This window comes from Neolamprologus brichardi, chromosome 9 (assembly GCF_056152115.1).
Source record: "Neolamprologus brichardi isolate AB-2024 chromosome 9, ASM5615211v1, whole genome shotgun sequence".
Taxonomy (NCBI): domain Eukaryota; kingdom Metazoa; phylum Chordata; class Actinopteri; order Cichliformes; family Cichlidae; genus Neolamprologus; species Neolamprologus brichardi.
The window spans coordinates 15,508,104-15,527,133 of NC_142112.1; the positions used below are offsets into that span (position 1 = coordinate 15,508,104).

Genomic DNA, 19,030 nt, shown 5'->3' on the forward strand with positions numbered 1-19,030 from the left:
AAGTAGCTTGTAGAACCACTTTTAGCATAAATAACTTGAAATAATAATTTTCCGTATGGCTTTAACGGTCTCTAACATTGTTGTGGATTAATTTTTAGCCCACTCTACAGCTTTGCTTTGGTTTGCAGGACATTATTTTTGCACAGTTCTAACAAGGTCCTTCCACAGCATTGAAGTCAGAATGAGGTCTGGATTTGGACTGGGCCTTTGCAACAACTTGATACTTTTTTTTCAGTAATTCTGTTTTATCTTTGCTGATGATCATTTTCCAGTTGCTCCTTCAAGTTTGGACAAAGCTTTAACTGTCAGATTTAGCTAGGATGTTGGCTCTACATTCGACTTTATAATACTGTGGTGAACAGAGGAGCCTCTGGAGTGAGAACGGGCTGTCTGAGGAGTTCATGGCTGACTCAGTAACTGCAAGGTGCCTAGGTGCCCTTTTTCTGTGGCCTTTGAAGTACTCATTATCAAAAATTTAGATAGATATTTAGCTTTATTTTTCGTCAAAGTCATTGCAGTTTATCTCCTATCTTGGCTTCTAGAATGCCTTAATTTTATGATTTACCATTTTTTATGCCCTAGCGCTGAAAAGACGGAGGTTCAGATGAACCTAACAAACCTCAGAAAACTGAGACTAGAGCTTTAAATGTGCAGCTAAAGATGCTCGTGTATGCCTTCATATTGTTGTTTATCAACAATCGTAGTATGCTTTTACTCTCTTAGGCAGTCTTGTGGGTTATTTTAAATACTTCCTCACATTCAGGATCCAGTTTAATATTTTTGTTCATGCACACAGAGCATACCCTCAGACAAATATGTTAAATTTGCTGTTTGTCCCACACACCTGCTAAAAGACTTGGTTTCATGGATTCTTTTAAATGGAAGATAAAAACATATCTGTTTAGACATGGGACAGCATGGTGGCATAGTGGTTGCTACTGTTAGTACTGCCTTAAAGCGAGAAGGTTCTGGGTCAGAATCCACTCTGTCTCTTGTGTGGCGTTCTGGTGTCCTTCCACAGTCCAAACACATGAATTAAGTGGGGTTAGGTTAACTGCTGATTCTTAACTGGCCCTGAATGGTTGTTTGTCTCTCTGTGTTAGTCCTGTGACAGATTAGTAACCTATCCACTTTGTAACCCGCCTCTCGCCCTGTGACAACTGGGCTACACTCCAGTCCCCTCATCACGCTGAATTGGATAAGTGGAAGAAAATGGATGGATGGATGTTTAGACATGTGTGGCAGATTTGTTTTTTTTGTTTGTTTCATGTATTTATGTACTTTGTGTACTGCTTTTAAATAAAATGTTACATTTAAGTGTTTTTCAATGCATATTTTTTCATCTCTGGATTGATTTTTATTCCATTTTATGCTTTGTAATCACACTGAGACATCTGGCCAAACGTGCTCTACATAATTATGATTACATAAATACATTATGTTATCTTTATCTAAATTGGAGCTATACTTTTTATGATTTTATGCGACCTGTAGAGACTGTAAGCACTCTGAGTCAGCTCGTCTTTTCTTTTTACATTCTCTTTTTTTATTGCCACTAGCTAATTCTTCCTGGAATTTGTGAGTCATATTAGGCATCTACCATAACTGTGCATCTAGTTTTATCTTTACCTGGTAATTTCACTGCTTTCCAGGAAGCTGCTTTTTTAAAATTTCATAATATACATGCATGCTTTCATGATGTTTCTACAAGTTATTAAACAAGACATCTGTCTGTAAATTAATAATCATCATCTCTAAAGTTTGGAAATGAAAGCTTGTCACATTAATTTTAAAATACTCTACTGGGTGTCTACATTCTCATCACTGACGAGGCATCCTAACCACTTCAGAACAGAGCTGTGCAAAAGAAGAATCAAGAATTCATGAGTCCGAGCTTCACCTTGGTAGACACACAATAAATTTTACCCTTTCCTATGAGCTGACACAGTGCTCCAAAGTGTTTGTCATTTCCTGTCCAGATAAGTAAACTTACATCTGCAAACTATAATTAATACTTCCTCCATGAAGTGTAATAAGCAAGATGATGTTTTTTTAAAGAGTTAGCGTGACATGATGCCCTGCAGAACTCACGTGGATCACACAGGGTTCAAGCCAAACTGTGCCTGTTCTGACGCTCCCAATGTTTTTCAACACTTTAAATGGAGTTTTATCCATTTAGTGTGAGAATTTGTCCCAGGATGAAGCTGGAGTGTGTGTGCAAAGTCAACTCTCATCAATAGCCTAATAGTGTGACTCACCTATCTTTTGCTGTGGCACACACACTGCTTGTTCCTCGTCCCCTGGTGTTAGTTTAAGTAGAAAATCATTGACCTGGGTCATTATGCCTGCCCCTTCTTTATTATACGAGGAGATTAAACAGAGGCTCTTTAATGTGGCACTTTTTGTGTATTAGTGAGGACCCAGGTGCCATTGCAAAGGCAATATAACTCTGTTTACCAATAATAAATGACACAGATTTGTCACAGTCTTTTATTAATGCAAAGATGAGACTTTGATGAAAGGTTTCTTTGTAAAAGGAGCGCTCTTAAACCGTGAACACATCACTTTCTCTACGGTGACAACACTCCTGATGGCATCATTACCTAATACTGGAAGCCAAGTTGACACACAGGAGATATCGGAGTAGGATTACACACCCACACTGAGGGTGGTGGTTGAACACTGAGCCTGTCATCGCCCTCTATTGGCAAAGGAGGGTTTAAAACATGGATACAGAAATCCCATAGGCATGAGCACAGGAGCACATTACATGTAGCTTGGCTGTGGCTGATAGAAATCATAAAAATAAGAATGTAAATCTAAATATACATAGCAGTATAGGAAGAAGGTATTTAAAAAGATATAAAAACCATGTAAACATTTTATTATTTTTAAAATATATTTAACTTGCACTTTTATGTTACCCAGTTTAATATTTACATCATAAAAGCTTATGGGGCATTTATGAACAGTCACAATTTTCTACTCGTCTCAAGTTATGAAATAAAGTTGGTTATATTAGCACAATAATAAGCTGTCCCTGCTTGTTGCCATGTGAAAAATGCCATGGAGCCAAATACGGAAGCCTGCGTGTTTATTTACCCAAAGAGAAGAACAATAGCAGAATATGCTGAGTGCGAAAATAGCGCTTCTTACGTTTGTGTCAAACTGCACTGGCAGGATGAGGACTGTTGTTTTTATCTGGGATTTTGACGAGGATGGGGATGGGAGGGGGCGCTCGTGCCAGTGTGCACATGCGCATTCGGTGGGAAACACGATTGAAAACGGGCAGCTATGCCGCGCGGTGCAGAAAACGGGCTGGACGCGTCCGCTTGGAACAACGGCCGGTGTACCGGAGGACTGACCCGGGGACTGTGGGACCAGGAGGCGCCTGAGAGGCGTTAACAGCGATTCTTTCCCCGGGGATAACCTCCTCCCGAAACCGCGGCGAAAGCAGCGGGTGCGAGGGCTCGACAAATCCGCTCCTTCGCCCATTTCTCTCCCCCGTCCTCTGCTTTCGGCACCGCAAGAGAGACAGCGAGACATCAGCGATGTTGCTGCCAAATGTGTAGGATTTATTCCCGCTGCCCATTTCTCTGTGTCGCCTGTAAATAAAACTGAGCGCAGACAATAAGCTCCAACAGCGGGGGTCACTATGGTTTTATTGGCGCTCCGCAGTAGGAGATGTCTTAATAGCTGCTGTATGGGGACGTTATGCTTGCAGTTGTTGCTGTGGATTTTATGTGCCGTGAACGGAGAGGAGCAGTCGTTCAGTGTAGAGGTAAGAGGACTGATTTGTTGACATCCAAGAGATTTTCCCGCACAACAACAGCTTCACTTTTTTTGTTAAATTAAACTGTGTTATTTTTATCCTCATTTAAAATAATGATAATAATAATAAAGTGTTAGAGTTGCTCTGTAACTCCAGTCCCTTGTGCTGATGTTTCACCAACCACAACAACAGAGCCTTTGTGAGATGCCCAGCTGGGTTGTAGTTCTACCCAGTTCGGTAGCCGCTTTTAGACAGTTTCCCAAGGAATGTGCATTTCTGAATGGAAGTGCAGGTATTCTTAGAGGGTTTCAAAGCTTTATTTCGCTCCCCAGCTTGTGCTTGTTTGTGTTCTCAGAGTGCTGAAACATTGAATTTTGGATTGAAGCAAAATGTGGGCTACCTTAATGTAAAAAAACCCCAAAAAACACACAAACAAAAGAACATTTCCACTCTTATCTAGGTATGTAAACAATGCATAACCCTATGATTTTAAAAACGGAGCCAGCATGAGCAACAATGTCAGAAGTCAATGGGCAGACATTCAGAGTGGGTATGTGCGAGATTTTTGTGTTTTAGTGGTTTTACTGCATTCACATACCCCGTGTCTGCAAAAACAAACAAAAAACAAACAAGCTCAGGTCTAAGGCTTCACTCTGCACTCTGAAAGGAGATCTTATGGGGTCACAGAGAACAATGTGGGCAGCCAGATGAGAATTTAACAAAGCAGGGAAGGTTCCTTCACAAAGGCAGCTTGTATTCTGAAACAACCTCCCGGCTTAATGGGTAGTTGAAGGTCTTCAGGCTACAAGTGTTGTGCCAATGAACTCTGAGACTCAGACTTTTAAAAATAATCTCTCCAACTTCTGCTAGTGTTTCTTTCAAGATGGTGTGCAACTTAATCTGTGGCTTTTGCCGTGCACGTCTGCCCCTTTTACATCCAGAGTAGGCTGTGACACTGCGCTCAGCAGCCCCTTTCCTGTCTATCTCTCTCACACATGCACACGCATGCAAACAGGAGCTGCTGCACAGGATCATCCTGGCATGTGTACTGACAGTGACTCGAGTCCCACATCCACATTTCCACATGATTTGCAAGCTTGGCATGCCAGAAGCGGAGAGGCAGCACTGACCTGATCTCTGGTTAAAAAAAAAAGAAGAAAATAACCCGTGCTGCTCGGTTCCATTTAACCTGATGAAAAACGCATTATTAGCGTTAACATCATCGTTCTCTCGCAGAGCGTTCCCTTCTCCCACGTCGTCCACCTCCACTTGAATCTTATTATCCACCTCCAGCCCTTGCATCTGTTGTTTCTTTGTGTCACTGAATTGTGAATGTGCTCAGCGGTCGTGGCTCTCTTTGTATTTTTTGTCTTTTTTCAAAGTCTCTCAACTTTAATAAGTCATTCTCAGGAGCTGATTAACTTTGACAACCTACAAATAAATGCAACAGCACCAGTGTGCATATTAATGCAAAGTACCTCAAGATGAGCCCCTGCTGTGCCTGTCAGGTAAAGATGCCAGCGAGCTCACAAGCGTGCTTACAGTAGTTTGATATCTATGATTACTGTGTTTTCATGCACGTGTGGAGGACTGAAAAAGCCTCCACACGTTCTCATTCATTTGCTAGTGAAAAGTGGGCTTTCCGCTGTAATGCGAGACATTTTCTGGTCCCTAATTTAGCTGTCGTCTTTGTCACAAATGAGATGAGAGAGGCGTCGAGGCTGCCGAAAGTTGCACTCTGCTCTGCACAACAACAAGTTTGATTTAAGCATCAGGTGGGCTTTAAACTGACAAGTTGCTTCAAGTGGGAATGCCCGGCATGGGAGAAAAGAGCAATGAATGAGGCTTAAAGAAAACCCCCCAAAAGAAAGTGTTTAATTTGATCCTAAGGGGTATTCAAAGAAGAGCAAAGTCACAGTAAAGCACATGCTGTGCAGTCCCGCTCCAGGCTGGCAGAATTTGGCTGCAGTTTCGCAATCTTTCTAAACAGTTTCTGTTTGGAGTCTGTGCTGCTTTCACTGGAGCCACTCGCTCAGCTGTTAGGACTGTGTTTACTCCTACACCAAGTGTTCTAGAGAGTAGACACAGATGAGTATTTCCTCTAATTAACAGGTGTGGTTTGAGGTGGGAGGTCATCCTGAGCCTGCCCTGTGATTACTGGTCAGACTGCGGTCTTTTAGAAAACCTCACCCTTTTGGATGGAGCCTTTGCTGCCGACCTTCCTGGATTTGACTTCACAGACAAAGTGGCTGTAATGCTGTCATTCCCCCACTTGTTTCTCCTGTTTCCTCTTGCTTTGGATGACATTTTCACAGGAAGGACAGCCTGTCACTCGGTGATAAGAGTAATTAATAGGAACGTGTAACACCTCACTTCAGCACTATACATGGCTACTGCAGAAAGATTTCTGAAAGCTCTTCAGCTTTCGTCCATTCGATTGTCTCCCCTGAAGTAATTCTCTCTGCAAATTGGACAGCGCCATTAACAATGGCTCAGGCTCGACTTAATTTTGTTTATCTCCTTGTGAGTATTATTTTCTGTTTCAGTCCAGACTGATTTTACATGGATGAGCCAACGTTTTTTGTGCGACAGCCAATAAAGTAAGTGCTTTCTCTGCGAGGCGTCATGCTGTAGGTGGGCCTTGCAGGCAGTTGATTTATCTCAGGTTATTTTTATCATTAGCTCTTACATAATTCAGAGTAATTAAAACAGAGAGATTTTCCCTCTATCCCTGTTTGACAATATCAGACAGTTAGAGGGAGAAATGTAACTTAATATTTTATAAGCGCTTTCTCCACTTAGTGTCACAAATGCAGAGACATGCCGAGCTGTGCTCGGCCACGCTCCAAGTTTGTCTGAAGTAGAGATGCACAGATCGATGGGCCAGTCGGCTGTTTTCAGCTGATTGGCCATGATGGATGACTGGCTGATCAGCCTCTGGTGTATCTGATTTCATGCTGATTTTCTAACACACATACCAAAATGTAACTACACTGGAGATAGGCATTTCAAGGAAATGTATGATTCCATTTTACACTGTTATTCTTCCAAGATCACCTCCTACCCTTAAATCCCCCTTAAATGACTATGTATAGTTGTGGTACTCTTGTCGTCTGCTAGCTGTACCTGACACAGTTTGGCCTTGAAATAATTTTCCTTCCTTTTCTTTCCTAAAGTTGAAAGTAGCCGTCTGTATATTCTCACAAATGTTTCATCAATCTGTCGCTTTGCAGTTAATCTTGTATTCTTCTTCTGTTCTGTTGTTTAATAGTGGTCGGTAAATAAAGCCTCTATATAGAATAGAATAGAATAGAATAGAATTCAACTTTATTGTCATTGCACATGTACAGGTACAGGGCAACGAAATGCAGTTTGCATCCATCCAGAAGTGCTTTAGCCATGATATAGATATATTACAATATATATTAGCAATAATATAGATATGTAAGTATATTACAGAAATGGGTCTATTATGGTATGTTATAATGTACACGGTATGAAGTATGTTATGAATATTCTATAACTATAAGTATGTACAGGCTGTAGTGAGTACAAGCTATGTACAGGCTATGAACAGGATATAAATATGAAATAAATAAAAAAATAAAAAATAAATTTTAAAAAAGCAACTAATGCTATATGTATGTATATGCTTTACCACTACCTTTTAGTGGCAGTGCTTAGCATGCTACCAGGTAAAGTAAATGTATATCATTTAAACAAAAAATAGTTGCATAAAGTAGCTAGTTTTCTTACAACTTGATGGTTATTCAGATAATCAAAAATCATGTTAGCAACATGGCATGCAAGCCCCTGAGCCAACTTTAACATGGCGTGCTGACATTCCTGAAGATATATCCATGACACAAAGTGCAGTATTTAAAAGGACTTTGTCTGGGTTCCTTATAATGCTAATGCTAACGTTGAAGCCAGAAGTTTGCCAGTGTAGCATGTGCTGATTCCTAATTTTCTTTGCTAATCTACATATTTTTGTTATTAGTTAGTGACACACTGTGAGATTAATAATCTGTTTAGTTTCACAGTACATTTCCAGTTGAATTATACTGTACAATAAAGCTGTAATATGGAGCACTACAAATAGTCACTCATTTATTGTGTACATAATATAAGTTTCCACTGGAGAAGCCTTACAAAGATGATTATGTGTCCTGTCAGTTACAGGAAGAGAAGCAGAATTTTGCCGAAACACTGGAACAACTTTAAGAGAAAAGTGTGTCTGAAACATTTCCTCAGTGTTTATTTTTCCTCTGGAATTTGAATACTTTGAATATGTTTATATGAACATAAATATGTTATTATGTTATAAAAACATGACCATATACATCTTTATTGCTTTGCTTTCCATCTGTGTCCAAAGATGGCCTAATCACTCAAAATGTTAATTGTATTGCTTGCAGGTATTTCTGTGATCTGTGATTTACATTTGAGATGCTCTTGGAGCACAACAACACCGATGTGCACCCACTAAAGCCTCGTGAGCGTCACGCTGCCTTGGTTACACTCAGTGTTTCACTGGGAGGCATCAGGTGCAGAGCTGCGCTCTGAGTGTTTGAAGTGTTTGAATCATCCCACTGTGCTCGCTAGAGACAAAGACAAGTTGCTTAGTCAAAGATAATCTGCTGTACAACAAAGACAGCGCAAAGTTGTACTCCCATCTGTTAACACATCCTTTCTCAGATGGATGAATGAATTAATAAAAGGTGGTTTGGCTAGACTCTGCTGACTGTCGGCTGTGATTATTAACTCCAACCAAGAGTTCTGTCAGCTCGCTCTGTTTGTTCACCTGTTAGTGAGGAATCGTGAAAGAGCCGATCATCATCAATCATAAGGCAGAACCGAACTTTGACCTTTTGTTGCACAGTAATGGACGGGCCATAAGTGTAAAACAGAAGCATACACCTTACATCTTTGTAACAAATATAAACGCTTGTTAGCTTAGCATAATTGAAAAATGAAGATGGCTTGCTTTGTTCTGTCCAAAACTATAAATGCATCAATCAGCATCAATAAACATCTGTATTTACATGTTTATTAATTATCCTACAAACTTGAACTGGAACGTATTGTTATACCTATGCTGCATGCAGTGATTAAATTTTTTTTAATACCAACTTGCTAGTTTAACATTTAACTACATGGCTGTGCTGAATCAGCTTCAAATTCAGGTCAGACTACATGAATTGAGCCTGATTATGACCTGCAACAAACAAAGTAGGGTGTTGCTTTGCATCAGGAATGAAAATGCAACTTGATCATTTTGTATTTCATAGTGTGTCACAGCAACTGAAAGTCAGAGCTGCGATTAGAGGAAGTAGCTTCTTACAAGTTTTCAGAGTCTTCGATGGCAGTTCCTTCAAGTCTGTGACTGGAACTGACCGATGTGGTGATTGGCATTGGTGTTGGAGCTGAAATTGAGCAACACATCCAGTGTCACTTTGTTTTTCTGCAAATCTCTAGCTAGCGTCTCCTTCCTGATGACCATCGCACATGTCCTCGAAGACAGCGCGATACACAACCCCCCCAGTCATAAAGGGCAAAAATGTTGTGCAGTCTGGGCTAGGCATTATGCTAGTCAAAGCTTATTGTCTTCTGTATTTGGCGTCATTTTTAAATGGTCACAAAACAAGAATGGGATGAGAAGTTCTCATCCAACTGTGGCAACAAAATCATGCTTGACAAACTATCCCTTGAGTAAGTTTATAATAATTAAATAAACTATTACTGTACTATTCTTTACATAGGTAGGCAGTGTTGCTGCTTTCACCACTGGGCTAAAGCCAAGCTCAAGTGCTGCCCAGTGCAAACTACTCAGTGCTGTTGTCACTGTGTGAGGAATGGGAGAGCTTCATCCCCACGTCTCAGCTCATGTTACCAGTTGGCATGCTCAGCCCCTGAGTGGCATCTGAATAATGGAAAACAATTGATGCGAACGTGTGTGGATGACACACCATGTGCCTGTGTGTCCTGCAGGTCATAGAGAGAATTTATGTTTTAATATAACACCATACACTAGAAAACAGTGTTAACAGACCTCATTTGCTATTTTTGGTGATAAGCGTTCACTGGTGTGGGTTTCTTTTTGGGTTTTTTTTTCCTTTATTTCCCAGAAATTGCTTGGCACTCAAACAGTGTGCTTAGTACTTTGGTGTGTTTTTCCTTGAATTTACAGTTAATGAAGGCTGAATGTTTCTTTACTTTCCCTGCGCCACGGTGGTTATCAGCACTGATATTAACAACTTAACTACACAGTTCTCCAAAATAGCCCCCAATTGAAACTGCATCACGTCCTTTTGCGGCACGGGCTTCGTGTTCCATCAGTGGCTGGGCTGGCTATTCCTTAACAATTTATCTTTAACAAAGTCGATATTAAATTGTTGCTTTTGTTTCCCTGCAGCCGTATTTTCCTCCTACATACAGTACACTTAGTGTGCATGAGCTCACCTCCTGTGTCTGAGTGCACGCAGGCATATTTATGAGTGTATTTATATTGGTGCGCTTCGCCCTCGTTTCTCACTGAGGAATCATATGGATTACACACACACACACACACACACACACACACACACACACACACACCATTTCTTGACGTCATTTGGCTTTGGTAAGAGAGCAGATTTGTGAGCCACTGGGGTGTCTGTGTCAGTCTGTTCACCCAATCCTGGAGAAATACAACAACACCTGCACAGACGTAAATGATTCATAATCATGCACACGTACACACGCAGACACACACACACACGCACGCACACCTGACTTTCTCTGAGCAGCCACTTGTTATTATGTTTTTGTTCAGAATTTTTCCCTGCATGTCAGTCTCCTTCTTTCTAAGACACGTCTTTGGTCACAGCTTACTGAGCTGTTAAATCTTTAATGTCACTAACAACAGCAACATTAGATGATGCCAATGGGGCATCACGTGTAAGTCTGTCAATTAGGCTTTTGACAAACGCTCAGGGGTGTGTTGGGGTGTGTGCGTGTGTGTACATATAAACGTACGCATAGTTTTGTGAGTCACGACAAGTGTTTCAATCTGTTCCTGCGTGCATGTAATCACATTTCACCGTGTTTGAATTAGCGATTGGGCTTCATCGCAGAAATTAATGTACTTTGAAACCTGAATATCAAACAGCCTCATGGAGGTTTTTGTCTTTTAGGATTGATGTCATACTGCAGCTCCTGTCACATGCCATAATCTTGATGTTTCTTGCTGTCATTTTTCATTATCTTAAGTCATTAAAATACTTTGACAAGCTCCCAAAAGATTATCCACTTAAAGCCCGCTGTTCTGATCAGTATGTATGATCAGACTCTGACATTTTTCCATGACATTTTTGTGACATTTCGTCCTAATGGGGCCACTGAGAGGGTGGACATGGCATGCATAAAGCCATTGTGTGTTTGTGTGCGTGTGTGCGTAGGCACTTGGGGCTAAATGTGCTGCAGCGCCCTGCTCAGCCTCTGCAGTCATCGCATCGCATCAGGGTCATGAGGTGCAGACGATGGTTTTGGTTTCAGTAAAAGTCAGGTTGATTCTTTTTCCCTCGTTTAAATTTTACAGTATGAATTTGAGTACAGCACTTTGAATCATGTGGGTATGCGGTTATTTGTGTGGGCAGGAAAAGGCTGCGGTTGCCTTGACGACCCTGGCATACTCGCAGTGGTCCGGCATGTAACTGATGAATAATTCAGGGCGGTCAGAGGTGGCAGGCTTCCCCAGAAGGCTGGGATCTTGTTCCCACAAGTCACCTGTGCTGAGAGATGATCACTTCTAGCAGCTCTGCTCCAACTTGCAGCACAGATTGAGCCACTTCATACCATCATCACTGGGTATACTCACAGGACATTTTGATGTAATTTCTCTACTCTGCTAAATGTTTATTAATGAATCAAGTGGCTGGATGTGCTCAACAGTAATGCTTGGGCACAGGCTTTCTTAACAGTTGCAGCTGAAATCATTTTTTAAAAAGTACATTCAGTCTCCTTTTTAAAGTGTAGAGTAATTGGTCAGCGTGTTATTTGTAGTGTAGAAAAGACTCTGGGCAAGGTCTTCCAATACTGTTTTTCTGTCCTAGCAGGGAGCTAATTGTATTCTGTCAGCATGCCGGGGTGTAAATCATTCACATTAGACGAGCAGAATAGAAAATAGAAGGGCTTTCAGTGTCTGAGGCCACAACTGACAGGTGCTGCCCTTTAACAGGTTGTATTTCTGTCTCGGCAACAATTTAACTGACACACAGAGTTTCATTCTGCTAATGCAGCTACCTATTTGTGAAAAGGATGGTTGGCCATTTCTTGACAGCTAGATGTCAGTTTGATCACAGTTTCGACATGTGGACCTCCTGAATAATTAAAGACTAGTTCAGCCACCAGAAAAATGGTTTAATTATAAAATCTAATTTAAAAATAGCACTACCACATTTTAAAAAGTATCTTCAAGCTGAGGCATACTCTGTGTCTATCCATGGGCCAGACAGAGGTAAAGGCTTTTAAGCTCTGTTCACACAGACTGGTTGGAGACCAGCTGACGACCACTGGTTGCAAGAGAAAAATGAATATTCTCTCACTAGTTGCAAATGGTTCATGGCAGCTGCTGTGAATTTGACTGCTAGAGCCTCGATTATGCAGGCCTAGAGATTGGTCAGCAATGCTATGGTAACCACCTGTCGCTAGGAAAAAAATGTGCATTCTGTGAGCGATTGACAAGTGGTTGCTGAAGGTTGCTGCCAGCCGCTAGCATGAAATTAGTGGCAAAGAGATATTGGGTGTAATACCTAAATTCTCCTTACAGTTTCTTTGACTGTTAGCAGGTGGCTACGATTACCATTTCTTTGCATAGAAGACTGCAGACTGAAAACTATAACCCCACTGGAAACCGAGACCATTTGTCTTCAAAGTAAAAGTTGCACTTTTTGAAATGTGTTGATTGTGTTGATGTGTTGACCTCCAGAGTAAAGTTGTGCCTCAGAGCTCTGAGGCACAACTTTACTCTGGAGGTAGATATTTTCCATTGGCAGGAGGGTGCAGACCGGTCTCTAGGCTTGTGTAATGAAGGCTAAACACATAATCAGAGAACAGTAGTTATATCCAGTAACAGCTGTTTTCCACGAGTAACTTTCAGTAACCATTTCTCTGCAACTCTCACTCCCATGTGGACACACTTGATGAGCACAATCATTCAGCTAAATTCTAATGCGCTTGTGCACTTTATTAGTGCTTAATAACAACATTTTCACAGCTACTGATCATAAAATAAAATTACTAAATGTTTCTTCATGGTATGTTCTAGATGGATGTCATGCTTGTATCACCAAATAGTAAAAGTAAGTGACCAAGGAAATGCGTTACTTAGCCTACAGAAAAAAAGATAAAATTAATATAAGTGATGTTCCACCGCAGTGTAAGAAATGCTCAGCACTTTCTTGCTTTGATTAACATATTTTGGCTCTATCACTGTCTGTATATAATAGAATATCATTTCTTATAAATCTCCAGCAACAGCATGTGCACTCAGCCTGACAAAGCTCAATTAAAATATGATGAACAGTTGATCTCTTCTGTTCCATCATGCCTGTGAAATTTCTCACAAGCTTGTAAACAAACTCTCTGGCGTTCGCTGAGGGTCTGTTATAAGCCCGCTCCAAGTAGGAGTGTAATTCAGAGATTTGCAGACAGGCTGAGAAAATGTTGCTGTCCCTTTATCACAGGGACTAAGGTTGAGAAGCAGAAAAACCTACAGAAAGTTAGAATACCATGAAATCCACGTGGGCCATATCTGTAAATTGTTCATGAGACAAAATCAACAACAACAAAAACGATTGTATTGCACACTAACTGTAGCTATCCTACAGCCCTCATCCTCTGACTGAAGCTCACAGTGAACAGCTAATGCAAATGTGGTCTCCAACATAGGTCACATGCCGTCTCTGTAACCTGAGGGGACCAAGCCCCTATCAGCTGATCAGTCACAAATGCCAACATCAGCAGCTGCTGTGTGATGGCGGTGTGTTGCCATGACGACCGGGCTTCCTGAGCCACATCTCATCCATAATGGAGTGATCCCGTCGCCTTACAAGGTGGCCTTTTGATGGCACCCATCGGCTAATTAGCCCGCCTTCTGCTCGTCAAGTCACAAGCCAAGTCAGCTCGTTGGAAGGTGGTCTGATGAGACGAAAGTTAGTTCGAGTTCACCTCAGTTCAGCACTCGTGTCGAACATCTGGATGTCTGAGCCTCTCCTGGATGTCTGAGCCTCTCCTGAATGCTGCCTAAATTCACCTGAGATGGCTTTACTAATGATAATACAAGTTTTAGTCTCTGTTTGAAACAATTCTCTAACTGAAAAGTGTAGTTGAAAGTAGTTGAATGAGAGGCGTAGAGAAACAGGTAAAGGTGTAAAATGGGACAGAAGAGGCTTTTTAGGGCAACTTTGAGGACGGTAATTTGAAACCGTGAGATATGTGTTTGTGTGTGTGTGTGTGTGTGTGTGTGTGTGTGTGTGTGTGTGTGTGTGTGGATTTCATTTCCTCATAATGTGACAAGGGTGAAAAAGAAATGCACTCACTGTGAAGAAGTGTGCAGGGAGGTTAGGTGAGGCCAGGTTCTTCTCACATCTAAAGCATGAGAGAAATCTACTTCAAAGTAAAGTGAAATCAAGTGTGGAGAACCCAAAAATAGGCACTGATGCATTTCAGAGATTTTAGCCTCTGTCAGGGCACTGCTGGTTGACTCCTTATCCTTCCACTTCAAGAGGGACTTGATTTGTGAAGAAGTTTAACCTCATTATAGCGCTTTTGCTGCCTTCTGCTTTCAGGGTGAGCTCAGTACTTAAAGAACAATGCTTGGCTGGTTTGGGGTGAGTGCTTAAATTGATCGACTAGGTATGAGGATTAATTTGTTTATGGTGATTAGGTGGTATGGTAATTAGTTTGTGGTGAAAATTGTGGAATTCTCACCACAGTGCACCTCTTGAGCTTTGTAACTTGGCGCTGTCACAGCTGGGACACGAGTGTACGATCGTGCCAGTTTTACATTGTACATACCAGTACATTGGCACCTTAAAGCTGCCAAATCAAACATGCCGAGCTAGCCGTGATGTTCCCTTGTTAAGGGGAGCAGCCATAAGAAGCATCATCTTTTGCCAGGATAAACTTTACTCTGATCAGTCACGAGGTCTAGTCCAGTAACCTAAATTAGCTGATTAGCACAGAGTTGTAATAGAGGTGGTAATTATCTGTACACACCACTTTAAACAGTTTAGTTTAAGACATTTTAACATTGAGATCTAATATGAGAATTGACTCCTGAGCTACTCCTGAGTAGGGGTGGGTTTTAATAATCGATTCATCGATTAAAATCGATTCTGGCTTGGATAACGTGATATCAATTCATTAAAATCCTGAATCGATTTTTTTATATAAATGTATTTTGCCCAAAATTCCAGAATCTCAGGTGAAACGTCACAAAATTTTGACAACCACCAAACATTTAAAACAGTAAATGAGAGCAAGTACACGGCTTCTGCACAAAGACGTAAACACAAAGTGCGGATCAGAATCAGTGAGATGTCGCCTTTCTCACCCGATGACACGGACACGGTCGGGGCTGAAAACCGACAGCTCGTTGATTCTGATGTTTCGGCGGGTCCGCCCTTTGTGTTTACGCCCTTTTTGCACTGATTCTAAAGCTGTTAGTTTGATCTCTCTCCAAACGATATTGACCGAACCAGCAGCAAAAGAAGATCCAAACTAAGCTTCACATAAACATCGTCATGGATTCACTCTGACTTTTGCTGTTTTGCTTCCACCACAATAAAATCACACTTCATGCACAGCTCTCACTCTCTCTTTCTCAGTGTACTTCAAGAACAGTTTCCCGTCTATCCCCGAAATCTGTTTTCTGCATTATTCGCTTGCTTGTTACGCACAAGTCTACCGATATGTACAGCTCTGTCGGCTGATGTTTTTTTTTCCTTTTACTTACTTCTGAAAAGAAAACCTAATTTCTGCCGTTCAATAGGCTTCTGAACAAATTTAAACTTTTTAAAATTATACAAAATGCAAAACGCTTAGCCATATCTCTAATAAAATCGCTGTAACTTCAGAGGTAATGTTCATATGCTGGTTAATGGTTTTCTTTTGTTTTTGATGTACTGCAGAATATTTTTATAAAATCCCAGGCCAGGAAAATCACCTTCATGTTTTTCTGTGTTTTATCTTCAGCTACTTTGACACAAAGGCCTCTGCTGTGACGCTCACACCTTTGATAAAGTCTCGAAAATGTCAGCTTTCTTTTTATAGATACAAAAATATGTAAATGTACTGATCTGAATTATATTATTTCTGACTGTCTGAGGCAAAATTTCCCAGATTCAAATCGAATTGAATCGAATCGAATCGATTCGGGACCTTGTGAATCGGAATCGAATCGATTCTAGAAATCAGTGACGATACCCAGCCCTACTCCTGAGCTCAGAAGGTAGGGCATGTCAGCTGCTGATCGGAAAGTTGGTGGTCTGATTCCTGGCTCCCCAAGTCTGCATACCTGGGAAGTTACTAACCCCAAGTTGCTAACCGATGCATCCATCGGATGTGAATGTGTGTGAATGGCAGATAGAAAGCACTTAAAGCATAGAAGAAAGTGCTTGTGTGACTGGGTGAATGTGGCATGTTGGAGAGTAGAAAAGCTCTATATAAGAATCAATCCATTTACCATTTACTGTCTTTTGGAGACGGCAACAACAGACCTCTAGGGGAACTGGGCTTCTTTTCTTTTTATTAGCTATTTGGACATTTTTAGTCGTAAAATATATCTTGCTTTGTGCAAAAAATAACAAAAAAATCCAAGTTGAAAGGTGTATTTATCACAATTCAGAACTGTTCCTTCAGTGCTCCAAATATTTCTTTGGATGTCTTTTGTAGCTGCCCTTTCTTGAGCTCCCTTTGCAAACACTAAAAGCATATGAAGTAAAAAGTGTTGATGCTTTGATCTGGGAGCTGAATCACTGATGTGTTCATGGTTTTACCATCTCCTGCTCATTTGTCCTGGGCTCTATTTCTATCTGCAATCCCTGTGACTATAAAAAGTACGGTTACTGTTCTGTGTCCCTGTTATTACACTGACAAGAAATCCAAATTGCAACTTTATTGAACCAAACCATCTACGTTCACAAGCTCCCTCGTTATCCATTTTGCAGAGAGCAGGACGGGGAAGAATTTCTGTCTTATTGAATAAAGGATGCTGTCGAAGTGGAGCCTCCTGCTCTCAGGAACCCTTGCATCGGCAGAACCCCGGGAACCATAGATCACAAAGGGAAAGAGTAAATCGATGAGGATGAGAAGTGGGCAGCAGCAGAGAGGGAGGATAATGAAAGAAAACAGAAAGAGATAAGGACAGATGGGAGAGTGAAATGTAGAAAAAGTAAAGTGCTCGGCACTGATTCAGCAGAACACGTCTTTAGATCTTCAGGTTTTTTCTCTCGCTGATTATAAGATCGCCATCGTGAAGGTTGTAAAAGTCAACTCTGAATGAACGAATGGACATAATACTCACGGTTTATTATAGCTTCAAATTCTGCAATATTGGAAATACTGGAAATAATTTATACTTGTGCTTCCTCCATCTTTAACCTCTCTCCCAACGGAGTCACATAAAGTTTGGCACTATGACGGAATTAAAGATCAAAGCCTTGGATTGAATCTTTGAACGTGTGCAGTTTTAATAAATGTGAGCCTTGAGCTCGTGCTTCTCTTTGATTCCTGCGTTGCAGCGTGTGGATTTTGGTCCTGAAACTGCAACTGTGGCAACTTTTTTGTTTGACTGTGGAAGTTTCTGGTTTTCCGCGTGAACGACGACGCAAGGAAATGCGAGGAAATGCGAGCAAAAGCGGCGGTTTGAGGAAAAAGCTTTGAAGTAATCTGAGCTTTTTTTAAAAACTACAACAAACACAGTTTGGAGTGTTTTTAGCTTAATGAATGAGACTCTATGAAAACCATCCTGGTGATGTCAAACCGACGTATCAAGAGTATAAGTTCTAAAAAGAAGTGAGGCTGCGTTTTGAAGCGGATGTCCAGAGATTAGAGGAAGCGGACATGAACCAATAGCCCGTATTTTGGTTATTCTGCCAAACGTTGCAGTAGCAGAGACACAATGACCGAAATGACTCAGCTGACTGTTTTTGCTGTCAATGCGGAAATTTTCATTGGAATTACCGGTCGCCCTCTGCTGCTATATTCATCCTTTTGTGCTGTCGTGCTGTTTCCCCACGGTGCTGTATATAAAGAACCGGTATGACAGCTACACCCTCCACATCCTGCCACCATGTTTCATTCTCATATGGGACGTCGAACAACCCTTCACCCCTCCTGCGCACTCGAACTGGCACCATCCAATATCCCCTCAATGTTTGAGTGGTAGACAGCGACAGCCGCAATAACTCAAAGCACAAACACATCACTTAGTTCTTGCATCCCCCCCAAAAAAAGCGAGTTTTCTTTGCAGCCTTTAATTTACATAATCGTCACGTAGCTCTGTAAACATCGATGACATCCGCACACCAAGTGTTGGTCACAAATTGACAGTTTCTGTAAGTTCATGAACATCTCAGTTTCAGAAGTAAATATTTCCTCTGGGAAAACGAATACACTGGCCTCCCTAGCCTCTTTTTATCTCAGGAGGAAATATGTGCCCAAACTTTTTCAAAACCCATCCAGCCGATTGAAGCTGGCGTCGAATTAAAATATCTCTCTGCTGATGAAATCAGGTTTTACAGTAGTCTCTTAGAACTACAGAAGAAAAAGAAAAAGCGTTCTGCTACAAATATGCAGTGCCACGTCTGAACTTGTGTGCTTTTCATCTGTATCGTCTATTTTTTTCCTTTCCTCTCTCCCTTTTCCCTCTGAAAGCACTAGGGCAGTGGTTATAGGACAGAGCCAAAGTCTGGTTACCAAAGGGAGAAAAAAACAGAGGAGATGAGAGGGAGGCATAGAGATGATTACAGGACAGGAAGAATTAAAGCAGACATTGGAAGGAAAAGAGAGTACCATGAGGTGGAGAAGATGTGGGCATAGAAAGAGAAGATCTTACAGTGTTTGGTACTCGTCTGCTAGGAAACGCAATGGAGTAACTGTAACACATGGCTTGATGTGTAGTCAGATTTGCAGATTTATTTATTCATTTATTTTAACTAAAATTGAATCTAGTAAATCTGACACACATTGTAATGTTATCACCTACCCACTCAC

The 19,030-nt window shown here is 41.2% G+C and overlaps 1 protein-coding gene across 2 annotated transcripts in view; it reads left to right on the top strand.

Moving 5' to 3' along the window:
* The first annotated feature begins 3,270 nt into the window (after positions 1-3,270).
* The window catches only part of mmp16a (matrix metallopeptidase 16a (membrane-inserted)), a 76,222-nt gene continuing 60,462 nt past the window's right edge, over positions 3,271-19,030 (top strand). For both annotated transcript variants that reach the window (XM_006806315.2, XM_006806316.3), the window contains exon 1: positions 3,271-3,781. In XM_006806315.2, coding sequence (XP_006806378.2) covers positions 3,656-3,781 — 126 coding nt within the window. In that variant the 5' untranslated portion in view covers positions 3,271-3,655. The remainder of the gene's footprint in view (positions 3,782-19,030) is intronic.